Source organism: Rhamphochromis sp. 'chilingali', assembly GCF_963969265.1.
Source record: "Rhamphochromis sp. 'chilingali' genome assembly, chromosome: 22".
NCBI lineage: Eukaryota > Metazoa > Chordata > Actinopteri > Cichliformes > Cichlidae > Rhamphochromis > Rhamphochromis sp. 'chilingali'.
The window spans coordinates 24374849-24399702 of NC_137950.1; the positions used below are offsets into that span (position 1 = coordinate 24374849).

A 24854-nucleotide genomic window follows, 5' to 3' on the forward strand; every position below is an offset into this window, starting at 1 on the left:
ATGACGTTGGTAGAACGATACTGTTAAACTGTAGATACTCACAAGTACAGGAACTCATATAGAGGTCAAAAATAAATAATAAGATGGTATGACTTCTACCTGTAGCGTGGTCCTGACTGTGACCACCAGTTTGAGCCAGGGAGGGAACTTATTGATGGTTTTGGTGAGGAAGGAGACAATGGTGTCTCCATAGTCTGGTTTGTGGAACTCAGCCTCGTTAAGGCCGTCAATGAGGATAATGAGATCCTCCTCAGAGTTAATCTTCCTCTCTGAAAAACACGGGGTGAAGGTTAGAGGAAGTTCAGGCAGGCCATGAAGTCAAGCTCAGCCCCAATTGCTGCAATCGAGTCCACATCACCTTATGGCGCAGCTAAAAAGCATGCTGCTTTAACCTGCCTACAGCTGCTGCTCCCTGTGCAAGCCACTTTGCAAACCTCCTCCACCCCAGTTTCTCCTTTCATCTGTGTCTTGCTGCTGTTCTCCTCAGCCCTGGCTTTCCATGTATGTATGAGGAAGTTTAACAGAGGTCCCAGAACAGAACCATTCTGCCAAAATATTCATTACTAAAGAAGGAAATGTAATTTTTTCTAGACTACAGTTGTCCTGACTGAAATATCTTCCCGAGCCCACAACACAACTGAAGATCAAGCACTGAGAAAGAAATTTGATATGGTAATAATTATACTGTGAGTACTTTGAGTATAAGGAAATTAATATTGAACCAATGTGTCAAGTCAGGGAATAAATTAGACTGTGAAAGGGCACAAAGTTTGAATTGTGAGAAAAATACTTTTAACTTGTTAAAAATTACAGCTCAATATGTAAATTATCAACACATTTAGACCTACAGAGAAAATTAAGTGAAAACATGTAATAAAAAGATGAACCTTTTTATGTATTATAAACAGCTCAGGACCTCAAACAGCTGAAGTGAAACTACTAATGTCTGAAAGGGAAAGATGGAGCTTACAGACATCTCAAATGTAGCTGCTCTAAACCTTAACAATATAATGTTGTCAAACACATAGAGCAGATCAAGTGCAATATGCATGTTTTCTCTGAATTGTAATGGTTACTATTTTAAACCACCTATCCCAGCCTTTCTTTAATCTGTCCTACCTTAAAGGCCCTGTCAAACCTGCCAGTTGTACTCCACTTGCCCAGTTTCCTAAAAAAAAATTGTTCATAGCATGCCAAGATAAGACATTTTTTTCCTGTTAATAGGTCTTTATGAATCACCTTGGTGGTGCAAAAATACTATTTCATGCCTGTCAAACTGTTATATTTGGCATTTTTCATAGATTCAACTAAAAAAACAGAGGAAAATCAGGTTTTTTGTGACAGGCAACAAAGTGCCTAAAGATACAATTTAAAAAATTTTCTTTGCTAAGCTGTCTGTTTACTGCCTATTTCCTTTGAGTTTGGTGCCCTTTTAATGCTTGATTTATAGGTCAGGGTTAAGTGGCTTAAAAATAAACATTGATCTGAAAATGATTCATGTACAAGGACTGGACTGAAAATGAATAAAAGCAGCCAATGTCCAAAGAACATTTTTGAAATACCATCAAAAAACCTGGAGAACTATTGCTCAAGATCATTTTTAAAATTAACTGGCTAACTGGAAGTAAAATATAAAGAAAGACATACTCAATTTCAACCACCTGTCCACTACTTTTACTTAATACTACACTTAAAGCTATTTATTACGTTTAGTGACAATTTTTTGCAATTTCAAACTGGTAGCTATAGTTTAAGTTAATAATCTTCCAGTGTTTTCCTTTTTTTTTTCAGAATTATATTTTTCCCTCTTCTCCCTAGGTTAGTTGAGCTAATCTGTCCACATATGCAGAAATACTTGAGAAATACAAACTCTAAATGCTTCACCTTTGTAAAGTGCATCCAAAGGCTCTAGGACCCCTCTCCTAAAGGAGGCCAGGGGGTCCTGGACGCAGGACCGCAGACTCAAGATGCTCTGCAGGTGTGGCTCCCTCAGCAGCTGCTCCCTATAGGCGACTAGGTGCGGTGAGCGGCACAGGAGAGCCGCAACATTGTGCACAAATTCTGGCACCAGGCAGGTGTAGGCGTTATCTGCCTGGCAGTAGTGGTACGCCACCACCTGGGGGCGACAGAGAGTTGGGAGAAGATTGCAAGCCAGGTCATTTGGAGAATTGTAAAGGTGAACACTCCCCATTTCCCTCTGGTACTCCCAACCTTGAGCAACCTTTGGATATTGCAAACTCAAGATCGGTGTCAAGGAGCACTTGGGGACACATGACACACTTTTAGAAATAACACTTTTTTCAGGGCTCCGTCAGTGCAAAGCCAGCTTTCCCGGTGTACAACAGCTACAACTCATTTGGGATTGAGTCAACTTCATGGTGGATGATTGCAGCATAATGAAACATAATACTGCTCGTTTCGCTGTATGGTTTTAGCTATTAATAATTCATCGCTTCCGGCTGCCAAAAGAGACTGACTCTGAGTTAGTTCATGCATGCTCATGTGTGAGAAGACTGTTGTACGAAGGAGTCAAGTGTTAAACTGTCATAATTCACAGCTACGTACTTGAAACATGTTCAGATTAACTGATTAAGCAAATATAAGAATGAGTTTTAAAAGAAGAAAGTTATTTTTGCACAGGCACATGGTGAGATGGAAAATAGCAGAGGGCAGGTGAATTTTCTGAGAGGTTAGCCGGCTAAACAATAGCAGCAGGTGTGACCGAGCACTCCAGGGGACTAAGAGATCACAAAGAGCTTGAACTTTCAGAAGCGGTGGCAACGATCAGAGGGCAGTGAGAAAAAAGGAAGGGGGTAAAAAAAAGAAGACTAATCAAAATGGAATGCTAATTTTTGGTCACAGTGGAATAAAGGGCTTTAAAACAAAAGGGGTGAAAAAGGGAGTGAGCTCAATTATTAATTCACAGAGTTAACACGATCTAATAGCCTGGCTGGGAAATGGCTTTCTGCAGGTATAAATATTTCATAAGGCTCCCTGGCAAAGTTGTTTTTTCTTTTTTAAACACATCTGCATAATGCATCAGGCTGGGACTGGGGATGCAGATGGCTACGCAGCAGGGAAAGGAGGGGGTACTGAGGTGCAACAGCAGACAGGAAGAAGAGCAGGAAAGAGAGCCGGCTTCACACATCACAAAGGGTTTACATCGCGGGCAGGTTAGAGGAAGTTAATGCTCAACATTTAAAAGCATTTACCACAACAAAGAGCCACACACGTAATTTGGAACGTTTCAAAAGGGCAAAGGCAAAGTCGCAGCTTATCTCCAGCACCTGTTTTTGAATTCTACCACCTCAGGACTAAGCCCCTTGTGAGTGCCTGCTGGTAGCAAGAAACTTTCTTTCAAAAGCTTGAAACTGCATAATTTCTGACAGAACATGAGCCATCTCTGCGCATGTACTTGGTAAAGGTATTTTCAAAAGAGCATGTCACTGGCTATCCTACTAACAATGTGAATTTAAGACATGAAAAGACAATTATCTTATCAAATCAAGGAAATTTCAAGGCTAACCTTAAATCTAAGATGACCATTTAGATGATTGAATAGAATTTTTTCCCCCTCGGTAGTCAGATACGCTTTGCAAAATCCAAAACAATACAGAGGCATGCAAATTCTCTTGACACAATATTTGGCAACTGATTTTGCTGTGAAAATAAAAGTCGGGGGATATGGAAGTGCCAGGAGGTAGAAATACACATGAGTGGTTTGAGCTTGTGCACTTACACTGCCTTAATATACGGCAATCAAATAAGAGCAGCAAATTTCATATTACAATCACTTCAAGCACACTTATTTGTGAAGCAAATGGTTGAAAAATAGATAATTTGCATTTGTAAAAGCACTCTACGAGAGGGGGGAAAAGTCAAAAACACACCAATCAGCTGTAGTGTTTTGATACTTTGAGACAAATGTTTAACCCGGATTCTTTTTCTGTGTTTTGTCTGTTTACTGCAGGCTGAAAAGTGAAGGTGTGTCCAGTACCTGAGATGCCAGCCTCCTCATGGCTTCCTCCTGACGTCGCCTCATCTCTGGGGTCCCGGGACAGCTGCCTCCTCCGAGGGTGCCATGCGTAGGCTGGGGTTGGGTAAGAGGAAGCCCCTCTCCATCTGGACACAAGGCAGCCAAACACACTCAAGGGCAGCTCAAATATGTGAAATATTTTTACATAACGGCTGAAGACTCATTAAGATTTCCAAAGTACTGCAATTTTAAACTGGAAGTCAGCTTGGTTTTTTTTTTTTGTGATTACTAAGATTGTGCAGTCAAAACCAGGCAAACCATATTTAAAATTAACATATGCCTACGTTTGGGTGAGGCCTGGGGGCTGTCTGAAGCAATCTGTCTCATGCGGGTGCCGTGGCAGCTGAGCGCCACCAAGCGAGAGATAATCGCCGTCTTGCCGAAGCCGATGTTGCCTACTATCACCACGCCCTGGTTGGTGCTGACGTTGGGGTTGTTGAGGTGGGCGTCGATCTCTTGGAAGAGCCATTCGCGGCCGGTGAAGACCGAGTCCATGGTGATGCTGGGCACCTCAAACAGCAGAGGTTTGAGGGCGATGTCTTGAGGCCGATAGGGAGCAAAACGCACTGCGGGGTTATAGAGAATGAGTTTGTGGTATTTCAGCGACAAGCTGTGTCATTACTTTAATATTTTGCAATAATAGTCCACCTTGTAGTTGCGTTAATACAAGTAATAATATATTATACAGCGTGCATGAACTCGATATAGGTGCATACAATGTATCCATCTGTATTAGTGCACAATTAGCTACACATTGGTGCACAATATGGCAGTAAATGCACCACTGATTTGACGTTTTGCACACTTATCCCTACAAGTTGTAGCTGGAGTAATCCACTTTCTGGAACACTAAAGGCAAGAAAATTTAACTTTAAAGACGTAAAGATGACAACTTTTTACTTCCCAGGAATTTATTATTCACACCATTTTATTGTCGATCTTCCCCACTTACCAGCCCATATTTTACAACAAAACAATCTTTGAGTTCACGCGGTTGTCAAAGATATTTTTTAAGAAGTCGAGGGAGTGACTGCTTTTAACAGTCATGGTCGACTGTTGATTCTACTCACTAGGGGGAGTAATTAAACTAAAGTCCTGCAGAGGTTGGGCATCTTTTCAGCACAACATATCAGAATCAGAATCAGAATCAGAATACTTTATTGATCCCTGGGGGAAATTATTTTTTGTTACAGTGCTCCATTTTAAACCAACATTAAGACAAGACAGACAATACGCTAACTAAGAATAGTACAATATATACATATATATACATACATATATACATAAGTCACTTATAAATAAATATTTGGAAAAGAAACATGTGTAGTTGTAGCAGCAAACAGTGTGTTAAGTGGATGCGTTGTACAGGGAGATGGCCACAGGCAGGAATGATTTCCTGTGTCGTTCAGTGGTGCTTTTCGGTAATCTCAGTCTCTCACTGAACGAGCTCCTGTGACTGACCAACATGTCATGGAGTGGGTGGGAGGTGTTATCCAACATATGGACCATTAAAGACTAATGAGGCTAAAATGAATCTGGTATGAACTTCAGAAGCTGTGTGATAAAAATCTGTGTAAAAATGTAGTCTGCTGCCTCTGAGTGTCATCTCCCAGGCCTCATCTTTTAAACTGGTTGGAGTTTTGAGAGTAAAAACACGCTCTTTTCTAGACGGTGTCACTCCTTTAAGTGTTATCTCAGCATTTGGCAGCTACGCCCGATTTCGAGCTTAGAGTTTTACGTGAATAATCCAAACGCTTTGCTGGTGAGAGTGTTGGAGCACATGTAGCGCATTAGCCAGCAAGCAGAGCGAGTTTGAGCAGAACACGCTGCCTGTTGCAGCAAATGAAAGTTGAAGTAACTTACGTGACTGCGATTGCCAGGCATGGGTGCTATTTGCAGAAGCTGGGACAAACAGCAAGCGAAAGACAGAGAGAAGAAGAAAGAGGGTAATGAGAGAGAAGCAAAAATAAGGCAGTGAGGACAGAAATGGAAACTGACAGCGGTGTGCAGTGTGTCAGAGCACAGGGTAAGGTGTAACTCAGTGGAGGGGGGGGGGGGGGGGGAGGAAGCAGCAGCATCAGCACATCATCATGTCAGAAATATGGGGAACCACCAGACCAGGGTCGATTACTAATTGAAATCCTTTGAATTACATTGAGCGCATTTCTCAGCATGTCTGGAGGGGAGGTTGGAGAGGGTTTGCACTTTTGGGAGAATCTAATTGGTTCCATTGCGCTGGGCGAGATCAATCAATCCCCATAAAAGTAATTGAATCCAGTTCGAGCAGTAATTCGACCCCGTGAAGAGAGACTCCAACCTCAACTCCACAGCCTATTTTGCTCAAATGTGCGCATGTGCATGTGTGTTGAAGCCCGTTAACTGCAATTTCACGTAAAATATTCCAGAATCTGAAGTTATTACAGGGAACCTCAAACGAACTGTAAAAATCTGATTTTCACCTTGGTTTTCGTTTTGGGTTGTACGCTGGGGTAAAGTTTAATCAGATTCTTGCAGTATGCAGTGAGAAACAGCTGCTGGTCAGATAATAGCCAGTGCAGTAGTTCATTTCACACTCTGCAGCATAGTAGCAAAAAAAAAAAAAAAAAAAAAAAAAAAAAAAAAAGCATGCTGTGAGTCAGAGCAGTAGAAACTATACATTAGGAGAAAGATGGTGAACGTGTACAGATTTCTTTCTTCAGTGTGTGCAGGTACAGTGCTGCAAATTATGCAGGGGGCAAGGAGGGAGTGAGCGTTGCATTAGAGCTGTATGTCTTTTCTAAAAGACTTCAGTTTGCTGATAATGAGCTGATATTGCTCTTAATGTCCTGTACCACACAGCACTTCAAAGTGCTGTTGCAAGCACTAGCCCTTTTTCCAGGAATGCTAATTATAATCGCAGAATCAAAAAGAAATGTGACGATTACGCTGAGAATATTCTGTCTTATACAATCAGCAGAAATGCAGATACATATGGAAGTGGGTAAAATGCTGCTCTACGTTTATACCAAATGAACGGCCAGCACTGCGTTTTACTGCACTAAGCTGTGTGCCAGCTGCAGCCCAGTGTAATAAAAGACGTTTCATCCATATTCCCAGGTCAGATTATTTTAGTGCTAACTCAACAAACACACACAGAGGCAGACAGAAGCGACTCTGTGCTGATGTAAAATTCTTCCAGTTGGGTTTTACGCTAGGAAGGATGCGAAACTGGTGATCCGAAAGCCACCCAGTGTTGCAACTTACAATAGCTTAGATACCTCAGGTCAATGAAGTAGGAAGCTAAATACCCAGAGACTCAGTTTTAAGTGGTGCTAATCCAATTATCTTGGGGGTGACTGAACGCCAAACGTGCCCGTAAAGCTTCTTCCGTCCTTGTGGAATTACTAAGCGCAACCTCACACCATCCTCCAAATGGCAGAAACGATTACATCTCTTCATGCACGTTAAGTCGCACAGCCACCGCTGCTCCACTGTGTCAGGTATTTCAGGAAAACATGGCAGCCATGTTGTGAACAGGGGCTAGGGGAGTTGTTTGGATGGTGAGAGCAAGTGTGTGTGCGCGTGTGCACGATTGAGAGGGATGGTTGGCAGTTACTCATAATCCTGCCCATAACACTCCACCTCAGGCAGCATTGAGCAAGGTATCACTCCACCTCCCCCCTCCTCCTCCTCCTCCCCCTCTAACGCCAACCCTCCACGGCCAGACGGAGTGAGAGTCTCAGACTTTTTAATTATTCACCAGGTGAGGATGACTCACGGTGACTGAACAGCCTTGAGGAGGGAGAAAAAGAGGAGGAGGAAGATGAGAAGCAGAGGAGGAGGAAAGGAGAGGAGAATGGGAGGTGGAGGACAGAAACAAGAAAAGAGGGAAGAGGAAAGGAGAGTGAAACTGGCACAACAGTGAAGGAGGAGGGGATATATTAGGGAAGGAGGATGATAAGCAGTTTAGATGATCACCGCTTGTTGCAAGGGGCTCTTGGGGAGTGTGGTGATGGGTTATCTCAGGTCAGGTGAACAACTTCCCAGCTTAAACTTAGTTTGTTGAAGGATTGTTTTTCTGTAACTCGAGTTATGCCTTATAGCAGTTGATGTAGAGCTACAGCTAAGCAAATACATGGCCAGAACAACAGGAACTTACATAATATTTGCTGGAAAAAAAAATCTGATCTTATGTAATTTGCAGAGCAAGCTTAGAGCAACATATTACACCTGGATGTGCCTATGGCTAATGCGTGATCTTAAAAATAACGTGGTAACCGAATGATCATTTCACAAATACTATTTCCTTGTTGGCATAGCAATTACTTAACTTGTGTCTTAGAACCAAGCAAAGGAAAAAAAACTATGTCATTACGTTACATAACATGCAAAACCCCCTGAAGAACCCCAACACACACTTAAATATTACAAACCTAGATAGCTGGAGTCAAAATGCATTTATCAGATGCAGACTGCATAAATTATGACTTTGTACTCGGAGAGCAAATAACAGTATCTGAAGCTCCGAACAAGTTGGTGCACTGTCATCAAATCTAGACCATTATCTAACCACATTAACTAAAGTAGAAATGAGAACCACCTTTCTTCTTCAGTTGTGTTTACTGTAAATAAATGTGTACTGTAAACACCACCGTAGTTCTAATTAGTGGCCCTAAACTTTTCTAGACATCACCTGATGGAGGTGCATGTCAGCAAATGTTCAATGCAACTGGACCGGACGTCAGAAGATCTTTAACCTTCAGATCATGCAACATGCCGATCTTTCCCGGCAGGATCTGCATGATATCTGACAGCACTTGGAAAGTGTAGGTAAAAGTCAGCTGTTTTCTGCAATCCAGGCAGCACCCTCACTTACACAAAGCTGAATAATTCTAGTAGAAGAAAATGTCTGAAGATGACAATTTCCAGCTGTGTGCCAACTGTGCGAAAAAACAAATGTGTGAAATAAGTTGGAAAACAAATTTTAGACCACCGTTTCACCGTTTTCACAACATGCATTTTGTTTGTTTTTTCTGACCTGCAGTGCTTTTGTATCCATATATAATGTTTGTTCTAAGTTCCCCCACTTCTGAACTCTACAGAATACTCTGTGAACAACAGAACTAGACGGCACTCTCCTACTGGTGCACAAAGCAAAACAAATAACTAATTAGCAAAGAATTAGCAGAAGTGAGTCTTTCCAGAACTGTCTATAATTAAAGCACTTTGAGGAGTTTCAAGAAGGAATTATTTTGTTTCAGCCTAATTAACGACTAAAGGAAGGATGCCACCGAGCAGAGTTGGGGAAGGAAGGGTGCCACCGAGCCGAGGTGGAGTACCACTAATGTTCACATCCTGTCACGCTGTTACAAATACGGGTGCGTGCACACATGTGACATGAAACATCTCTAAAAAGGGGATTATTTTTTTAAATAACCAGGTCAATGCTGCTCAGTTTTTCAAAAGTAATCGCTATGAAGTTCATTCTAAAAGGCTGAATGAATGAATGAATGAATGAATGAATGCACATTTGTAGCTCGAGCGAGTACTTGTGTCATATGTTTGCTATAAGTGGGGCTTACTGGAAAGAAATTACCATGCTCAGGTTAATCAACAACAATAGATCTCTATGGCACAGATGAATGAACTGCATCATGCTTCATAGGTCATACTTGTTAGCGGCATCCATTTATTCTTTGCTTTGGTATTCTTGTGTCACTTGTTGACAGTAAGAAGAATACTGCACATTACAAACCTTATCCTTTAAATGTCTAATCAAATGCAGCGCTCAACTGAATTTCTAAGAGTTATTACTTACTTTTCACTCCTGTCAGGGAGTGTGTGTGTGTGTGTGTGTGTGTGTGTGTGTGTGTGTGTGTGTGTGTATATATATATATATATATATATATATATATATATATATATATATATATATATATATATTAGGGGTGCAACGATACACAAAATTCACGGTTCGGTTCGGTTCTTTGGTGTCACGGTTCGATATTTTTTCGATACAAAAAATGTTCATGCATTTTTAATTTGTCATTTATTAAAATTATAAATATATATTTTAACTCAAAAGTACAGTTTTTAAATTTAACCCTAACCCTTGTGCGTGTTTTTTATTTTGACAGCGAATGCGCACCTGCGGACCACTTATGTGCAGCCCTGGTTATTTAGCTCATCATATCCAGCCACAGAAATTCTTTTGTCCATGAAACCATAAAGCTGCACTTTCTTTTTGCCTCATAGTCTGATTTGTCATAACTTCTCCGTTTTGTGGTAAGCTTTTCTTTGGCTGTCACTTCTTCACCCTGACCTGTCTTATTTGGCTCAGCAGAACTGAAATGCTTTTACACACTCACTCACATAAGCTCAGCGATTCTCTGCGCGATCAACCTCTCACATGTTTAAGCTTGCTGCGGGAGATTTCACTTGTCATGTTTGCATAGTAAGCTAACGATTAATAAGACGATGTCAGAGGAATTGGTGCACAAATTATCATCACTCACAGATCAGTGCTGTCGCTCTCTATACACAGTTCACACGATTGCAAAGTGAAAGCAAAAAAACAAGCGCAAATTCAAACGCGACTTAAATATGTCACATATTGACAGTGGCTCACCGATGCCAATGACATAATTACCCAGCTACATTTCTGAAAGAATGCAAAAGCATTGACATATATTTTTCCTACAATAGCCCGACGGGCAGGGAAGAGATAGCTTTTGGTAGCCCGACTGAAAAAAATCGCTAGCTCCGGGACCTTGGGCTAGCGATATTGCAAGCCCTGTATCTGATTGAGGAATAACTCATCTTTGGAAAAGAGAGTTTATTACAGAGAAATGGCTCTTTCCAAAATAAAAGCTATACTATCCGCTTCTTCTGGGCTATATTCTCAGCAGCATAAGGAGAATCATGTGCTAACAGCTGTCTAAATGACTCGGCTAAAGTTAGTAGCATGCTTGCTTTTTTTTGTCTGCTTCCACTTGTCTTTGCACTAGGATGATGTCGGCGTAAATGTGCAGTCATATTCGTTGTGTTCCCACTAGTGCTTTCAGGTTAATCTCGTTGAAATGACCTTAACGCCACAACACGGCAAATCTCCGTTAACGAGCTACCGCTCCGTGCATGGGGCTAGACGGCCAACACGTTAACGAGCTAACTGCGCTAACACACTAGCTCCCACCCATGTAATTGAGCATTGCATGGCACATCCAACATACTGTTTTACTTTAGTCCATGACTCGCTTACCTTCAGGGTCATACGTCACATGAAAACCAAAATAATTCCAAACGCCAGATCTGAATGAGGGTGGGGGAGGTGCCCTGCCCTCTTCCTTCTGACGATGCTGTCTGTGTTGAGCGCTCAGTGGATCTGCGCTGGACAGTGCAGCCTAGGCGGAGTAGTCGAACGCAGATTCACTGAGCGCTCAACACAGACAGCATCGTCAGAAGGAAAATTGATAAAAATAAATTACAAATGTTGTATTGTTCGATACATATGCGTACCGAACCGAAAGCACTGTATCGAACGGTTCAATATCGATACGAATATCGTTGCACCCCTAATATATATATATATATATATATATATATATATATATATATATATATATATATATATATATATAAAAATAAATTGGAGTAATAAAATCATTTGGAGTTAAAAATATTTTATCAGCCAAAAGGTGCAACCATCAGCCTGTTCTGTGTATGCGAGCCGAGGTGAAAAGATGGTGAGGGGTGAAGGGATGGAGTGGAGCGACGAAGACAAGGAGAGAGAACGCTAGGATAAATGCGTGTGCAGTGTACAGTTATGTGAGAGTTTGCGGTGAAAAGATAAGGTGGGTGGTAAATCTTAGAGGTAGGCAGGCAGGAGCACAAGAAGGTCCATTACAGTCTGACTCACTCTCCTCAAAACAGCAGCACAGCTTGGGCCCTCGATGGCTGGCATCAAACGAAGCTTCGACAGAATCAACCACAGAGAGAGCTGCATCTGTCAGCTGGCTACCACCTGATCAATACTGTACATAACCAACAGTCTCCAGTAAGTCCAGATCCAGCAACCTCTCATGCAAAATACCCAGCGAGCCTCTTTCTTAGATGTAGAATCTGTCTAAAGGTTTGCATTTCACATCTATTATTGAGAGCAGGGACCTGGTAATACAGCTAAGGTCCAGAAATATTTGGACAATGACACAATTTTTTAAGTTATCCTCTTATTTTAAATTCAGTGAGGCGATGTACAAAGTACCAGGATATGAGGAAGTGCAGACTTTCAGCTTTAGTTCAAGGGACTTCTTAAAGATTTTGCACTGTTTAGGAATTGCAGAGGCTCAAAATTAACTTGACAATTAACTGACAAAAATTTCCGTGGTCATGTGAGGCCTGTTCATTATTCTATTCATGTGTGAAGAATTACAAACCGGTACTATATAGTCAAAAATAAAGCAGGTCATCATTAGAAAATCAACAATCTGGTCAGCAACACCAAAAGGCTTTCAAGACAACAGAATACAACTGAAGTGGATGATCAAATAATCTTTTCTTTGGTTCATCCTTAAGTCTGAGTTTTCCCTACTTCAAGTCTGGTTTCAATTTCAAGAATTATTTGAGGTAATTCGTCCCCACATAATCTTCTGGGGAAAACACTGTTCTTCAATTCTCTTTTCTCTCTCTCTCTGTCTCATTCTCTGTCTCTCCTGTTGAAAGCAGAGGAGCAGAGCATTCAGGGAGGCACTGACACTGATCCAAGGAGGCAGAAAGCATGCTAGGATGCAGTCGTTTGGCTTGTAAACACACTTGGCTGCCCTTAGAGGAGGAAGGTTGAAACAAGTGGCTCTGGCAGTAACAGTGAGGCTTTGAGAGCAACTACTTCTTACCCAATGTCTCCTGTCTTTTCCCTTTTCCTTCATGTCCATGTCCCTCCTTCCCTTTCTCTTCCCTATAAAACCTCTTTGACTCTGTCGCCAGCCAGCTGCCCTTGAGCAGGGGAATCACATCGCCGCTCAGTCGAGCACAATCTCATCTAAGTGAGGTCTTAACAGGTGTTTAAAGCACACAGGGATGCATATCTGTGTTCGCTCGGATGGCAGAGGGCTGTCATTACAGTGCTCATTACTGGCTAAGTGATAGAGGAAGAAGGGCAAGGGGACACATAATGTGACATAAGGCCATTTGGCCATGTGGTAAGGAGGCTGCTCCATCACAGAGGCACTCGCTGCTTTCGAGACTTGAACAATGTGCAGTGAAGCGGACTCTGAATGTTAAGCACAGAGACAAATTTTATCTTAGTAGTGAGACAGTATGACAAAATGCTCATTGTGTGCGAAACGGAAGGACGACACGAGGACACAACAGACAACAGCCGGCGACATCCGGAGTTCACCACCAACAGCACAGCCGCACCACTGGTCTGTTATAAGAGCTTAGCGATACGTGCAGGCATTTGCATCTGAAAGACACCGCAGAGCGCAAACGAACCGTCACTGACTTTGATTTGAATTTTAAAAATAACTCGCTCGTCATGCAGCTTCGCCTTGCGAGATTTGTTGTTTGTGGATGAGAAACAGAACAGAACAGCGTCTCGATCGCTGCGTCTGAACTGTGGATGACGTGAAACAGCTGGCCGATCGGTGGAAAAAATTAAAACAAAACAAATTTACTGATCACAGAATCATCCGAGTCCTTGCAATGCTTCACTACAGTAAATGACTGCAATGGGTCAGTTTATATCATAGTACATATACATAAAAGATGGGCGTAGCCTCCAGGTCTGAAAAGTGAAGCCTTAAACCTGTGTTCTTTCTAGTGACCAGCAGGGGGCGGATTCTGTGGTTATTTAGAAATCCATGAGAAAATGACTACTGCTCACTTCATTTATGGCCTTTGTAAACTTTTCCTGTTGAGATTGTTATTAAACCCAGATCTCTAATGTTACCTGGTACAGCACAGTGTTCATTTAATAGCTTATGGTCTCTGAGAGTAAAATAACCAATTAGGAAGGATATGATTCACCACTGCATGAGTGTGCACTCTGCTTGGTTTCTCCGTGAGATCCACACCTCACTGTCATATTCCGGTTATAAAAACAAAGATCACACAAATGCTCAAATCCAAACTAAATGTCCCCATAATATTTAGAAAACAAACAAAAGAAATTAAAGAATTGGAGGATATTTTGTTGAAAACTATCAATACGTGGTGAACAGTCACCTACTGCCTGATTTGTACATAAATAAAGACGTTGTCATCACATATTGATGCAGAAATGGCATGAAAATTAAAGAGTCAAACAAAATGCTCAACGAAACCCAAGCACATGCCATACGGTATAAAAAAGATGGACATATACAGCATGGCATTTATTAATTTTTAGCATTTAAGTGCTTCATTCGATGTTATAACAAACACCTTTTGTTTTTTAATTGTTCTTTAAAGGTCAATTCATTATTTGGGATTGATACATGTGTTAAGGGTTTATGACCATATAACTTTGCCATCTGTCTGTGAGTCAAGCCATATTACTTTCTTTCCTATCATTCTTCCAATATACAAAATCCAGATATCCACTAGTTTGAGATTTGTACTTTTAGTTACTAAGATACCAGGATGTCAACTTTTCAGATTAATAATTTTCTATCATAATACATTCTTCATACCTTTGTATTTGGAGTCTTTATATAGAGAGGGGAAGACGGATCTCACTAATGTGCCAGTTTCTTCATTATTTCAATGCATAATCAGTTCAAGTCTGTCACGTGTAGCTCTCATAGCCAGCGTAAAGACAATGCTTAAAGTCTTTCGTACTAAACAACTGATAAGAAGGTTAAGTAGGTATATAAGGAGGTCCACGTTTGTGCAAATGTGTGTGTGTTTGTGCTCTCCTTTACTCTGGCTTATTGCTCACCTCTCAGATCCTGCCCGGAGCGACCCGGCCCGCAGGTGGTGCTCTGTCTGGGCATGCGCAGCGAGGTGCGTAATGGAGTGTGCCTCTGCTCATCCAGGTATGCTAGATCCTCCAGGTGGGCCGAACTGGTAGCTGTGTGTTTGCGTGTGTGAGGCAGAGGGGAGACAGAGAGGAATGTTTTAAGAGTGAGAGGAAGAAAAAAAAAAAAACAGTACTGTCAGCACACATGTGCATTCAGAGACTACAATAACCAAACCACACAAACACAGGCACACACACACTTAAGGTGGCAAAGGTTCATGTCATTGTCCTGAGGCAGCTGTCAGGCTTCTGCTCTTCCACTTGCCGACTCCTACAGGAAAGAGAAAGCCAGCCCTACATGGTTATGTCCTAAAATTCCCTCTTCTCTGTGTCTGTCACGCGGCACGGAGACAGATGCCATCCGGCCCCTCTCAGGATTAATTAGCTCAGTAGACAAATGTCTTATTCATGGAGTGAACACCGTCTGACGCTGGCTGCTGATTGTTCACACCACACTGTGTCTTCAGGGCCAACACTCGGAACCACTGAATGTTAAATGAGATTAGGTGCCGTCAGTGTGAGTAAGCACACAGATTCCCCGTCACACCTGAACCCCTCGGTTCAGTAAGAGGTGAGAGCGGGGAAAGACGAGGCAAATGCAGAAAGGATTAAAGGGACTTAATCGAGAGGTTGGTGGTTCCTTGACAGATGAGCGCCGAGTTGCCAAGTCACCACGTCACCGCGACATGCAGATTTTAAACACGGAAACAATTCAGCCAGATGGCCTGAAACACTTCACATGATGGAAGTGCACCTGTAGACTCAACCAAGAACGTCTTCCGCAAGCTTTGATGGATAAACGCAGATGGACAACAATTTTGTAATTTCCTGTCATTTTGCACTCCTGAATACATTTGGTCTGCTCTTCCCATCTGTAATCCCAGACCTCAGCAGTAACCTCGGTGTGTACATCATGATCAACAGAATGGGTTTCAGTATTAGTAATCCAGAAAAAAATAAAGCAGCGCTCCGAAATTTGTCTTTCACGCAATACCTGAAGTTTTCAAATTCCTTGAAAATTCAAATTCAAGGAGTTGGAGAGAGGTGTGACCGAAAATCCATGGCTCTTCTCAGTTCTGTCGTCTGCCTCTCTCTCTCTCTGCAGGCGTTCTAAAAACTAAGGCATGGTAAATCTCAGAGGAGCAGGCCTCTAAGCCTGGCACCTCTCGCCTGTGTAACACTCACCAGCACCTCAGCACTGATCCATGTCCTGTCCTTGGTTCAAAGCGTGGCTTCTGTGCCACTGGAGTTAAGCTTAGTCGAGTGCAGAGCATGTGTACTGGCTGTGTTTGTGTGTTGCTGACTGCCTGAGTCACCCCAGCCATGGACCCAAAAAACGAGCCACATGGGTTTCCCAAAATGGAGGGAAAATGGCAGCTGAGAATGCCGAAGCCTCAGCCCTGGCTGAATTGGGAGGTGCTGGCCATCCAACTAGGCTAAAAGCAAGGGCAGTGGAGCCATTAATTTCCTGCAAAACCAAGGAAGAATGACTCAGGCCTACAGGGCTGAAAAGTCTCTTTTTTCCTTTTCAACTGTGTTTGAATGCGAGGACTCAAATCCGTGTGCTCATCGTCTCTATCTGCAATGCAGCAGGCTGCTGGGGATCACATTCACAGTTCTCGTGCCAGTGCGCTAAGACTACACGGATAGTGAAAAGAAAAAGAGAGGGGAAAAAAACCCAAGTGTGGAACAGTGAGAGAATGGAAGGTGTAGCAAAAAAAGTGAGAAAAATGTTGAACTCTGCAACAGGGAGCTTTGGGTAATGACAGCCACATCAGACACTTCCTGTTTATAAGAGCGACAAACGGCATAAACGCACACACGCTCACACACACACTCGCAAAGACCAGCTGGGCTGCTATCCAGAGCCAGTATCAGCCAGGAAGTCGACTACTCATCACAGATATGAGGTAGCTGCTGGAGCTCTGTATGCCTCGCTGTTCTCCTCTCATCTACCAGAGAGATGACTTGCAATGATAAATAATGGAGGTAGAGGTATTTAAACAATAATTCTGGGTGTTAAAACACCATGTATCTAAGCAGACTAAAGCCAGAAAGGAAATTAGGAAAAGAAATGAAGGAAAAAGGAAATCAATGTAGACTGTGCATCCCCCAAATGAAAAACGTTATCTCAAGTGAGCCGTTACCTTAATTTAGTGAATTTGGAGACTAAAGAGCGAGTCTTCTCTCTGAGAATGAATATCACAGTTCCCCAGGCAGTTATATCTGTTGGTGCTAGATTCTTGAGACGTCTATGTATTCTTGTAAATACATAGTAAATTACGTCATTAACACCTGCAGATTCCACAGTATTTGCATCACTAATCTGGCAACTTCAGGTGTAGACCTTCATTGGTTAGTTACAACAAAAAGTTTGATGTATGTAGACTTAGAAAAATAACACCTACACCCAGTGGTAACCTTTAAGACCGTAGTTCCTTAAATGGCCACTAGAGGCTGACTCTGAAACTGAGTCAATCTCCACAAACTCCCATGTTAAAAAAGCTTTAAGTTTTAAAAGAACAAAACAAAAAAGCCTAACATTAAGTTTTACAGTGGCCCGATTACATTAGTGTCTAAATAATGAGGTGAATTGACATACAGGCAATAACGTTTTTACTCATGCCCATTAGGCTGTTAATTATTTCCAGGTTTCAAACATGACTGAATTCACATGGGTAATATGAGGTAAAACTTCGCTTTGGATTTGTGTGAATGAAGGAGGGATTTCAAGTTATCATGTAGCCACAGCACGAATTGAAGCTGTAGTCACCGGGCTGAAAATCGCGGCGTGTTTGTGGCGTTGGTGCTTATTACAGCATTTTACATTCGATTGGTTGGCAAAATTATGGCACTGAAAAAATACTTTTGAACGATACAAAATTGGGCTTTTTAAAATGATAGTCTATGGTGATTGCCTGGCTTTTGGCGCAAGACACCACTGGAGAAACTTAAACTGGAATGAAACTACTTCCAGGGTGGTTTAATTTTTTTATCCCTGAAGGTTGCCACTCGAATTTCCTGCTTTGCTGGAAATTCAAACAATTTGTTTAACACATGCCGGTGTCGCGCTGCTCAGCGCATCATTTCATGCCGCATTACAGTCGGTTGGTTTGTAGATGTAGGTCACAGCAGAAGTCACATTGTGAGGTATTAAATTACTGTCATTATCTGAATTTTGTCCCAGGCTATCTTTGGTCACAAGGCTTTTAAAAACAGTCAGAACTGAATCTGTGCCCTGTGGGCACTGAACGAAGATATCACCATCAGTCTTTTACATTTCATCATCCTCTCTACATGTGGCCATAGTACACAGTACATAGCAAATAAAAACAAAACTTTTTTTCATTTCGCCTTGGTTAAAAGAGCTAAGTGATTTTTTTAACCTTAGACTAGAAATATTTTGCCTGGAAACATATTTGCCATTAGTGTAACAAATGTCTGAGTTTTGTGTCCCAGTTCAATTTTCCTGTTTCACAAATAAAGGACAAGTAATAGTGGCTAAGAGCTTGTCTACGTACAACTCTGCATATCCTCGTGTTGATTATGCTAATAAGCTATATTAGGCTGTTTATGCTAGGCTAAAAAATTCAATTCTATTGAAAGCTTATTAGCATAATCAACACCAGGATATGCAGAGTTGTACGTAGACAAGCTCTTAGCCACTATTACTTGTCCTTTATTTGTGAAACAGGAAATAAATACATGTAATAACAAGTAAGATTATATTTATAATTAATTAATCATCCCTATTGTTAATTTTTTTTTTTTTAATTTTTAAATAAAAACCAAAACCGTATCCCTAAAAACTACAAGATTCCTAAATCAACGTGGCAGTATCGTCGATTCCACTGTTTTCATTGGACTTCTACAACAAATCAGCGAGGTGAGAAGGATCTAGGATCTAACAAAGGCCATCTAGTGTCAATGTGGGAAATGTTAGCCTTCTTTTTTCAAGCCTAAACAACAGTGGTCAGGAGTTCCCACCCTGCGGTTTAACCATTTTCACTCTCCTTCTGTTCAATTTTTGTTTGTAAGTCCTCCAGTTTTACAATTTACTCAATACTTGTCTTAATCATCATGACGTGTGAACGGATGAAAAAATCTTGGTTTTGGTTTCTCCTTCCTCCATATCTATCCTCAGCTCTACCAACGCACTGACTTCATTAGGTAATAGAGTAGCCCCCTCCCTTCTCTCTTTCCTCCCCAGTCGCCTTCTGCTCTCGCTCCGTATCGCTCTCCCTCTCTCCCCGCACATCAAAGCGAGTCTCTGTCACTCTTGGGGATAGAAACGGTTAATGCCTGGGGCTTTGATGTTCCACTGCTGTGTGAGCCCAGCCAATCCTCAGCCTGTGCTTGCCTCCCATCCCTACATCATCTAATAATTCTTTGTGGAGGAGAGGCAGAGCGAGAAAGAGAGATTATGATTACTCCCTTTCACTCCTCTTCCACATGTATCCATCTCCCACTACTCAATATGGAATTCCTGTTCCTGACGAACACAAATGCCATCAGACAAATCATATGCTCTTTTCCCTTTTTTTTTATTCTTCCCTCGCTCACACCTTTTCTACTCTCTCCATTTTATATTTTGCATCATCTGCAGCTTGTATCATGTCTTTTAAGCCGTATCTAGCCCACTCAGTCTCTTTTGAAGATCTGACTATTGCGGGGCGGAGATGAGATCGAGGATGAATCTCTAAACCCGACAGTGTCTCTGCGCTGCCAGACAGAGTCAAACAGCAGAACATGACCAGCATAAAGAGAGGGTCATAGCTGCAGTGACAGGCCTTGTCAGGCATATTACAGTGTTATAGTGAAATAGAAGTGAAATATATAAGAGAGTCTGCACGCATGTACTCTTTTTCCAGGAGGAGTAGGTGAAGGTATAACAGAGCTCATCGTCTGTAACAGCCTCTCTGATGAGAACAATATTACAATCAGGCCCGTTAGGGCAGCCTCTGTGTTATAAAACTGACATTTTTTCCTAAAATATTTACTGTTATGTTCGGGAGCTTTTCAAGGCCAAAAAACCCCAATATCAACAAGGCCTCTGTTAGCGATACAAATGCCAGTTTCTCCTGTGTAATATTCTTCCAGCCGCAGTATGTTATTCTGCAGATGCTCCCTTTCCCACACTGTATTATTCTGCTGCATGGTTTCAATCTACACCAGAGGGCTGTGAGAGTTTAACAAAATACCAGCATGGATTTACACTTGCCCAAAATTTCAACATAACCCCATGACAGCTAGAAATTGGAGCAGTTTTCTCCCAAAAATGAAGGAGAAATGTAATCAAATCAAAGCACATGTGAGCTACTCTTATGAATAAACCAAATTTTAGGGAACTGCAGGAGAAATGTAGTTGAGACCTCAGTTTTTAAGTTACTCTGAAATGAAAGAAGAACCCCCACAAGGCTACAGATACTCAAACAACCTTTTGTGGTACAATAAAAATACAGGTTATGTCATGCAAATTAGCCTGCAAGACGCTAAATATTTATATATTTAGGGCCTTTGCGATCACAAAAAATTAGCAAAATAATTCAAAAGGGGAGGATTACAGTTTGTCCTGTAGGACAACAAGCATGGGAAGAGAGGCTGAAAGGAGTGAAGAGGAAGCAAGTAAGAAGTCAGAAATAGGGCGTGACATGGCTAAACACCAGCAGCTCAATCCAATTTTGCCAGAAAAGGCTCCCTAGCTTGGCAAAATTTGTATGCTGCATGGTCGTTCGCCTGTAAATAACCATATTTTTGGCTTCCTGGACAAATACCTTTTTTAAAAAACTTTCACAGTTGAGGGATGGGGAAAGAGAAAGGGACTCACCAGCCACAGAATTAGGGCGGGGCATGAGGTACAGAGGGATGGAGTGGGCAGAATGGGAGGACATGCTCTCCAGGTTTCGCTCAGGGATTTTGTTGAGGCTGTAGGTGGAGGCAGTCATGTTTTCATCCACCCTGTATAGGAACGAGTCCATGCCTGATTTCTGAGACTGCCACAGTTTCAGGTTTCCCCGCGAGCCTTCGCCGTATTTGCTGCCTCGCTCCATGTTCTCCGAATAGCTGGTCAGAGTTGCTGCAACACAAACAATGACACAGTCTTTTAGATCATTTCTTTTGTTTTAGACACTGGGTTTGTTTGAGTTTCTTTTGTCATCTTTTCACCCACCCAGCCCATCTGCTTTCACATTTATTTGCTGTTGTTCTGAATCAATGGTATGTTGATGCAATGCTTTCCTCATCAAACTGCAGGTGTTCACCATTGTTGCCAGGAAACAATGACGGCACCTGCTTCGACTTTTGCCTCGCACCAGAGAGCATTTCGGCGCTCCTGATTCCTTTCAATTGATGCATAAATGCCACAGATGATGGCGAGGTATCAAGCTGCTTCCAGTTGGTGTAAAGACCAGGAAAGGACCTTCGCTGTACTGGGAACTGATCACAGACCAGATCAAAGAAGACTTTTGGACAGTACCTTGCTCGGGTCTGGATATGGCATTCAGAATGACCATTTTTCTTTTTGTTGGTCATGACTCAGATTTAAATCAAACTGTTTTGCACAATTCAAAATATCATTTTACGATTTTTGGCTTTAGCACACAATCAGAGTTGTACAGAGTGGTTTGGAAATGCACAGGCCCGTTTTCCCACTGTTGGAACTCTCAGGCGTACTTTCTTTAGTTTTGTTTTTGTGGCAACCCTGCATTCCTTTTACCTTGGATACCTTGTAAAGGCATTTAAGTGATGTCTCTCCTGAACTGACTGCATTTCAGTAGTAGTAGTGGGGAAAACAAAATTTGTTTTGCTTTCTATACACAACAATACAGCATAATGTCTGTTTATTGATCTTAAAAACACTACCACAGAACAATCACAGACAAAGCCTAGTCAGCGCCCTGTATATGGCTAATTCAACAAGTAACAAATACAAATCAGTAATGTACAGAACAGATTTACTAAGGTTTGCGTGCACTGCTACCATCTCAGATTATGAAATTAGGTTTGGTGGGGTTTATTCCAGCTCAGATTTCCAACATCCCACCTCAAACGGAAAGCAGCATTATTTCCTGGGTGAAATGTAGTACCTACTCCGGGGTAGATACCTCCACCATAAACCCAATAAAGCTGCCATTAAGGTCAGCCAATGGGTCAAAACCTGGAGTCGTCTGATTGGTTAACTCAAACAAAACAAGATGTAGAGATACAGTTTTTTAAAGAACCAGCAGAATTACCATGTTCACCCAACTCAATGGCCTAGACATAAAAAAACAAGGAGCCCCAAAGACCACAGCAAAACAAAAACAACCCCCCTCCCTCTTCTCTTTCCCCTAAGATACGATATCATATTGTAACTCAAGTTTCTTTGGGGTTTGTTGCTTCTTCTTTCTGTATTCATGAATGTACTCATGTTCATTACGGGCGTTTTATGTGAATCAGCACGCAGATCTCACCGATAATCCCGCTGTCCCTGCTCTCCAGTGTCGAGGTGGGACTAGTGACAGAACCATAGGCGCAGTCCCTGTTGCCAGCCTGGCCGGGCATGGCAGGGGGGAGGGTTGAGCAGGGGCTGCCTGCAGGTGGGGAGGCAGTGCTGCTGGTCAGGGTGGAACACGGGCTGATCCTCTGGTTCTGGCCCTAGGATGGACACAAATAAACACAGTTTTAAAGATTTTTTTGGCTCCCACAGCTCCATTAGCACACATGGGTATTAATGGCAAAAGTACAGCGTTTGAACTTTTAAAATGTGACTCATATGAAGGAAAATGCCATTCCAATACTGCAGTTTTCAAAAGCTCAGCCCCCTGCTGATCCTCTTAGTCCTTCTCCCACATGTATACAAACACATATAATACTAACTCATAATATGCTCCATTTCTCTACAAGATACACTTGAAGAAGTTTTAACAATTAGGCCACGTTGCATAACTAACGAAAATTGCAAATGTACAGCATGTTTACAAACACAAATACACTCAACACTCCTGGCAGTTGCATTTAAAAATACTTAATAATGGTACCTTCACTACAGCCAATACATTTTACAAGTAGCATATGTACTGTATACAGTGATGTGGTTTCTTTTCAGAAAACAATAGAGAGATTCAGTGTTACATTTTAACACTAATACTAACTTTAACTTGCATTTATAGATCCATAGAAACCCCTATTTTCATGCACATTTTCCTCTTCTTTGCCATAACTACAATCTTATATGTAGTATAAATGTATAGTATTTTCAGTCCTGGCACTTTCCAGGCACCCTGGAGTGACTCTATTCGATGTCAGCTCGGGTTAGGAGACAATCGACCACGGGCGACAAAATATAAACACTCTGCTGCATCCAATCAGCAGCTGCTCTGAACACCCACAGATGTACTCTTGTGCAAAACACATAACCTGCCCAAATTTATAGGATACAAGCATGCAACAGTCACAGAAAAACAAGCAAGCCAAGTAACCACGTATTTGCGTCAGTCACTGAAAGGCACACACGGAAATCTCTCCTAAGCACAGACAGAAAAGAGGGGTGAAGTGGCGCTCAGGGCAAAATCTGGTCTAGTTTAATTTGCAGGAGGAAGTCTGAAGGGACACACCAAGCAAATACATTTTAGATTAGCCAACAGACATCCAGAGTCAGGAGTAATGCTGTAGCTAAATGATTATTTTCAGTATTGATTAATCTGCCAATTATCTGTTGACGGCCTCCTGAGCTTGGAGATGAGAACAGGGTGACAATTAATCGCAGGATTGTTGGTTTGATCCTCAGGTCCACTTGTCCACATGTCAACATGTCCTTGGGAGAGACACTAATCTACTGATTGCTCCAAATAACCAAGCAACTGCTTATTATCTATTCGAGTGGGTGAATGAGAGACAATGTGGCCCTTTGATTTGACTAGCACTGCACAAATGTAGTCCGTTCGCCATTATTTTTGTGATAAAGTCTTCTTATTACACAAACACATGAAAACTTTTATCTAAACGCTGCCGATTAACTGATAAGTTGAAAAATTGTTGTAGTTGTAATTCCTTATTTTTAAGAAAAGCAGCAAACCCTCACACTTGAAAACCTGGAACCATTGAACACTCATATGTTTTCACAATAAACAACTACTCACCTCAACAATACACACACTGCAGAGTACTACTAGATTAGTGGGATAACTGTGACACCTGTAAACACACTTCCACTTTAAGTAAATGCCCTCTGGCTGACACTAAACAGTGTTTCTGTGCCTGCGGAATAACAATTTGTCAACCAGTATTTCAGTCACCGCTGCCCTCTGCTGTCTTCATGGATGAGACCGCTCAAGTGTCACGTTTACAAGAGCTTGACCCCGATGTAACCAAACATCCACACCAGCAGACAAATCTTCAACCCTGCGTGCGCTCAACCACGCCGCAGTTCTATCAGCTCAGATAACGAACGCAGTCTTCTGTAGGTTTGACCTTAAATGTCGCGTGTGGATTGGATTGAACTTGGAGAGCACTGCATCTATTTAGGGAGCGAGAGCACGCGAGTATGAAAGGCAATTAACTGCACCCTCTGCAAGTTGAGGTCACCTTGTTCTATCAGCTGGCGAGGTCTTGCAGCAGCTATTGTAGGAAGTCAAACATGTTAAATGGCAATTTTTTTATAATGATCACTGAATTATAAACGCCCAGCATACCAAAGATCACCTTAAAAATGCCAAAAAGGAGAATTTATGCATTATAGAGGGAGACCCAAAGAAAAACAAACAAAGAATCTTGAATTGACTTCTGCAACAACAAAGATGTTTGCAAGAAAACGAACACACAGTTTTTTGTTTTTTAAATATTGATATTGTGTTCACTGATAAG

At 41.8% G+C, this 24854-nt stretch overlaps 1 protein-coding gene across 12 annotated transcripts in view; it reads right to left on the bottom strand.

Moving 5' to 3' along the window:
• Nucleotides 1-24854, bottom strand: part of tanc2b (tetratricopeptide repeat, ankyrin repeat and coiled-coil containing 2b) — a gene marked incomplete at its 5' end in the record, with an annotated part of 176719 nt that overhangs the window by 19215 nt on the left and 132650 nt on the right. For 10 of the 12 annotated variants that reach the window (XM_080872109.1, XM_080872113.1, XM_080872116.1 and 7 more), the window contains 8 exons: nucleotides 100-269; nucleotides 1885-2116; nucleotides 3998-4122; nucleotides 4321-4602; nucleotides 5900-5938; nucleotides 14931-15062; nucleotides 20839-21087; nucleotides 22463-22646. In XM_080872109.1, coding sequence (XP_080728235.1) covers nucleotides 100-269; nucleotides 1885-2116; nucleotides 3998-4122; nucleotides 4321-4602; nucleotides 5900-5938; nucleotides 14931-15062; nucleotides 20839-21087; nucleotides 22463-22646 — 1413 coding nt within the window. The remainder of the gene's footprint in view (nucleotides 1-99; nucleotides 270-1884; nucleotides 2117-3997; nucleotides 4123-4320; nucleotides 4603-5899; nucleotides 5939-14930; nucleotides 15063-20838; nucleotides 21088-22462; nucleotides 22647-24854) is intronic. The other 2 variants (XM_080872117.1, XM_080872119.1) reach the window with 1 other exon arrangement.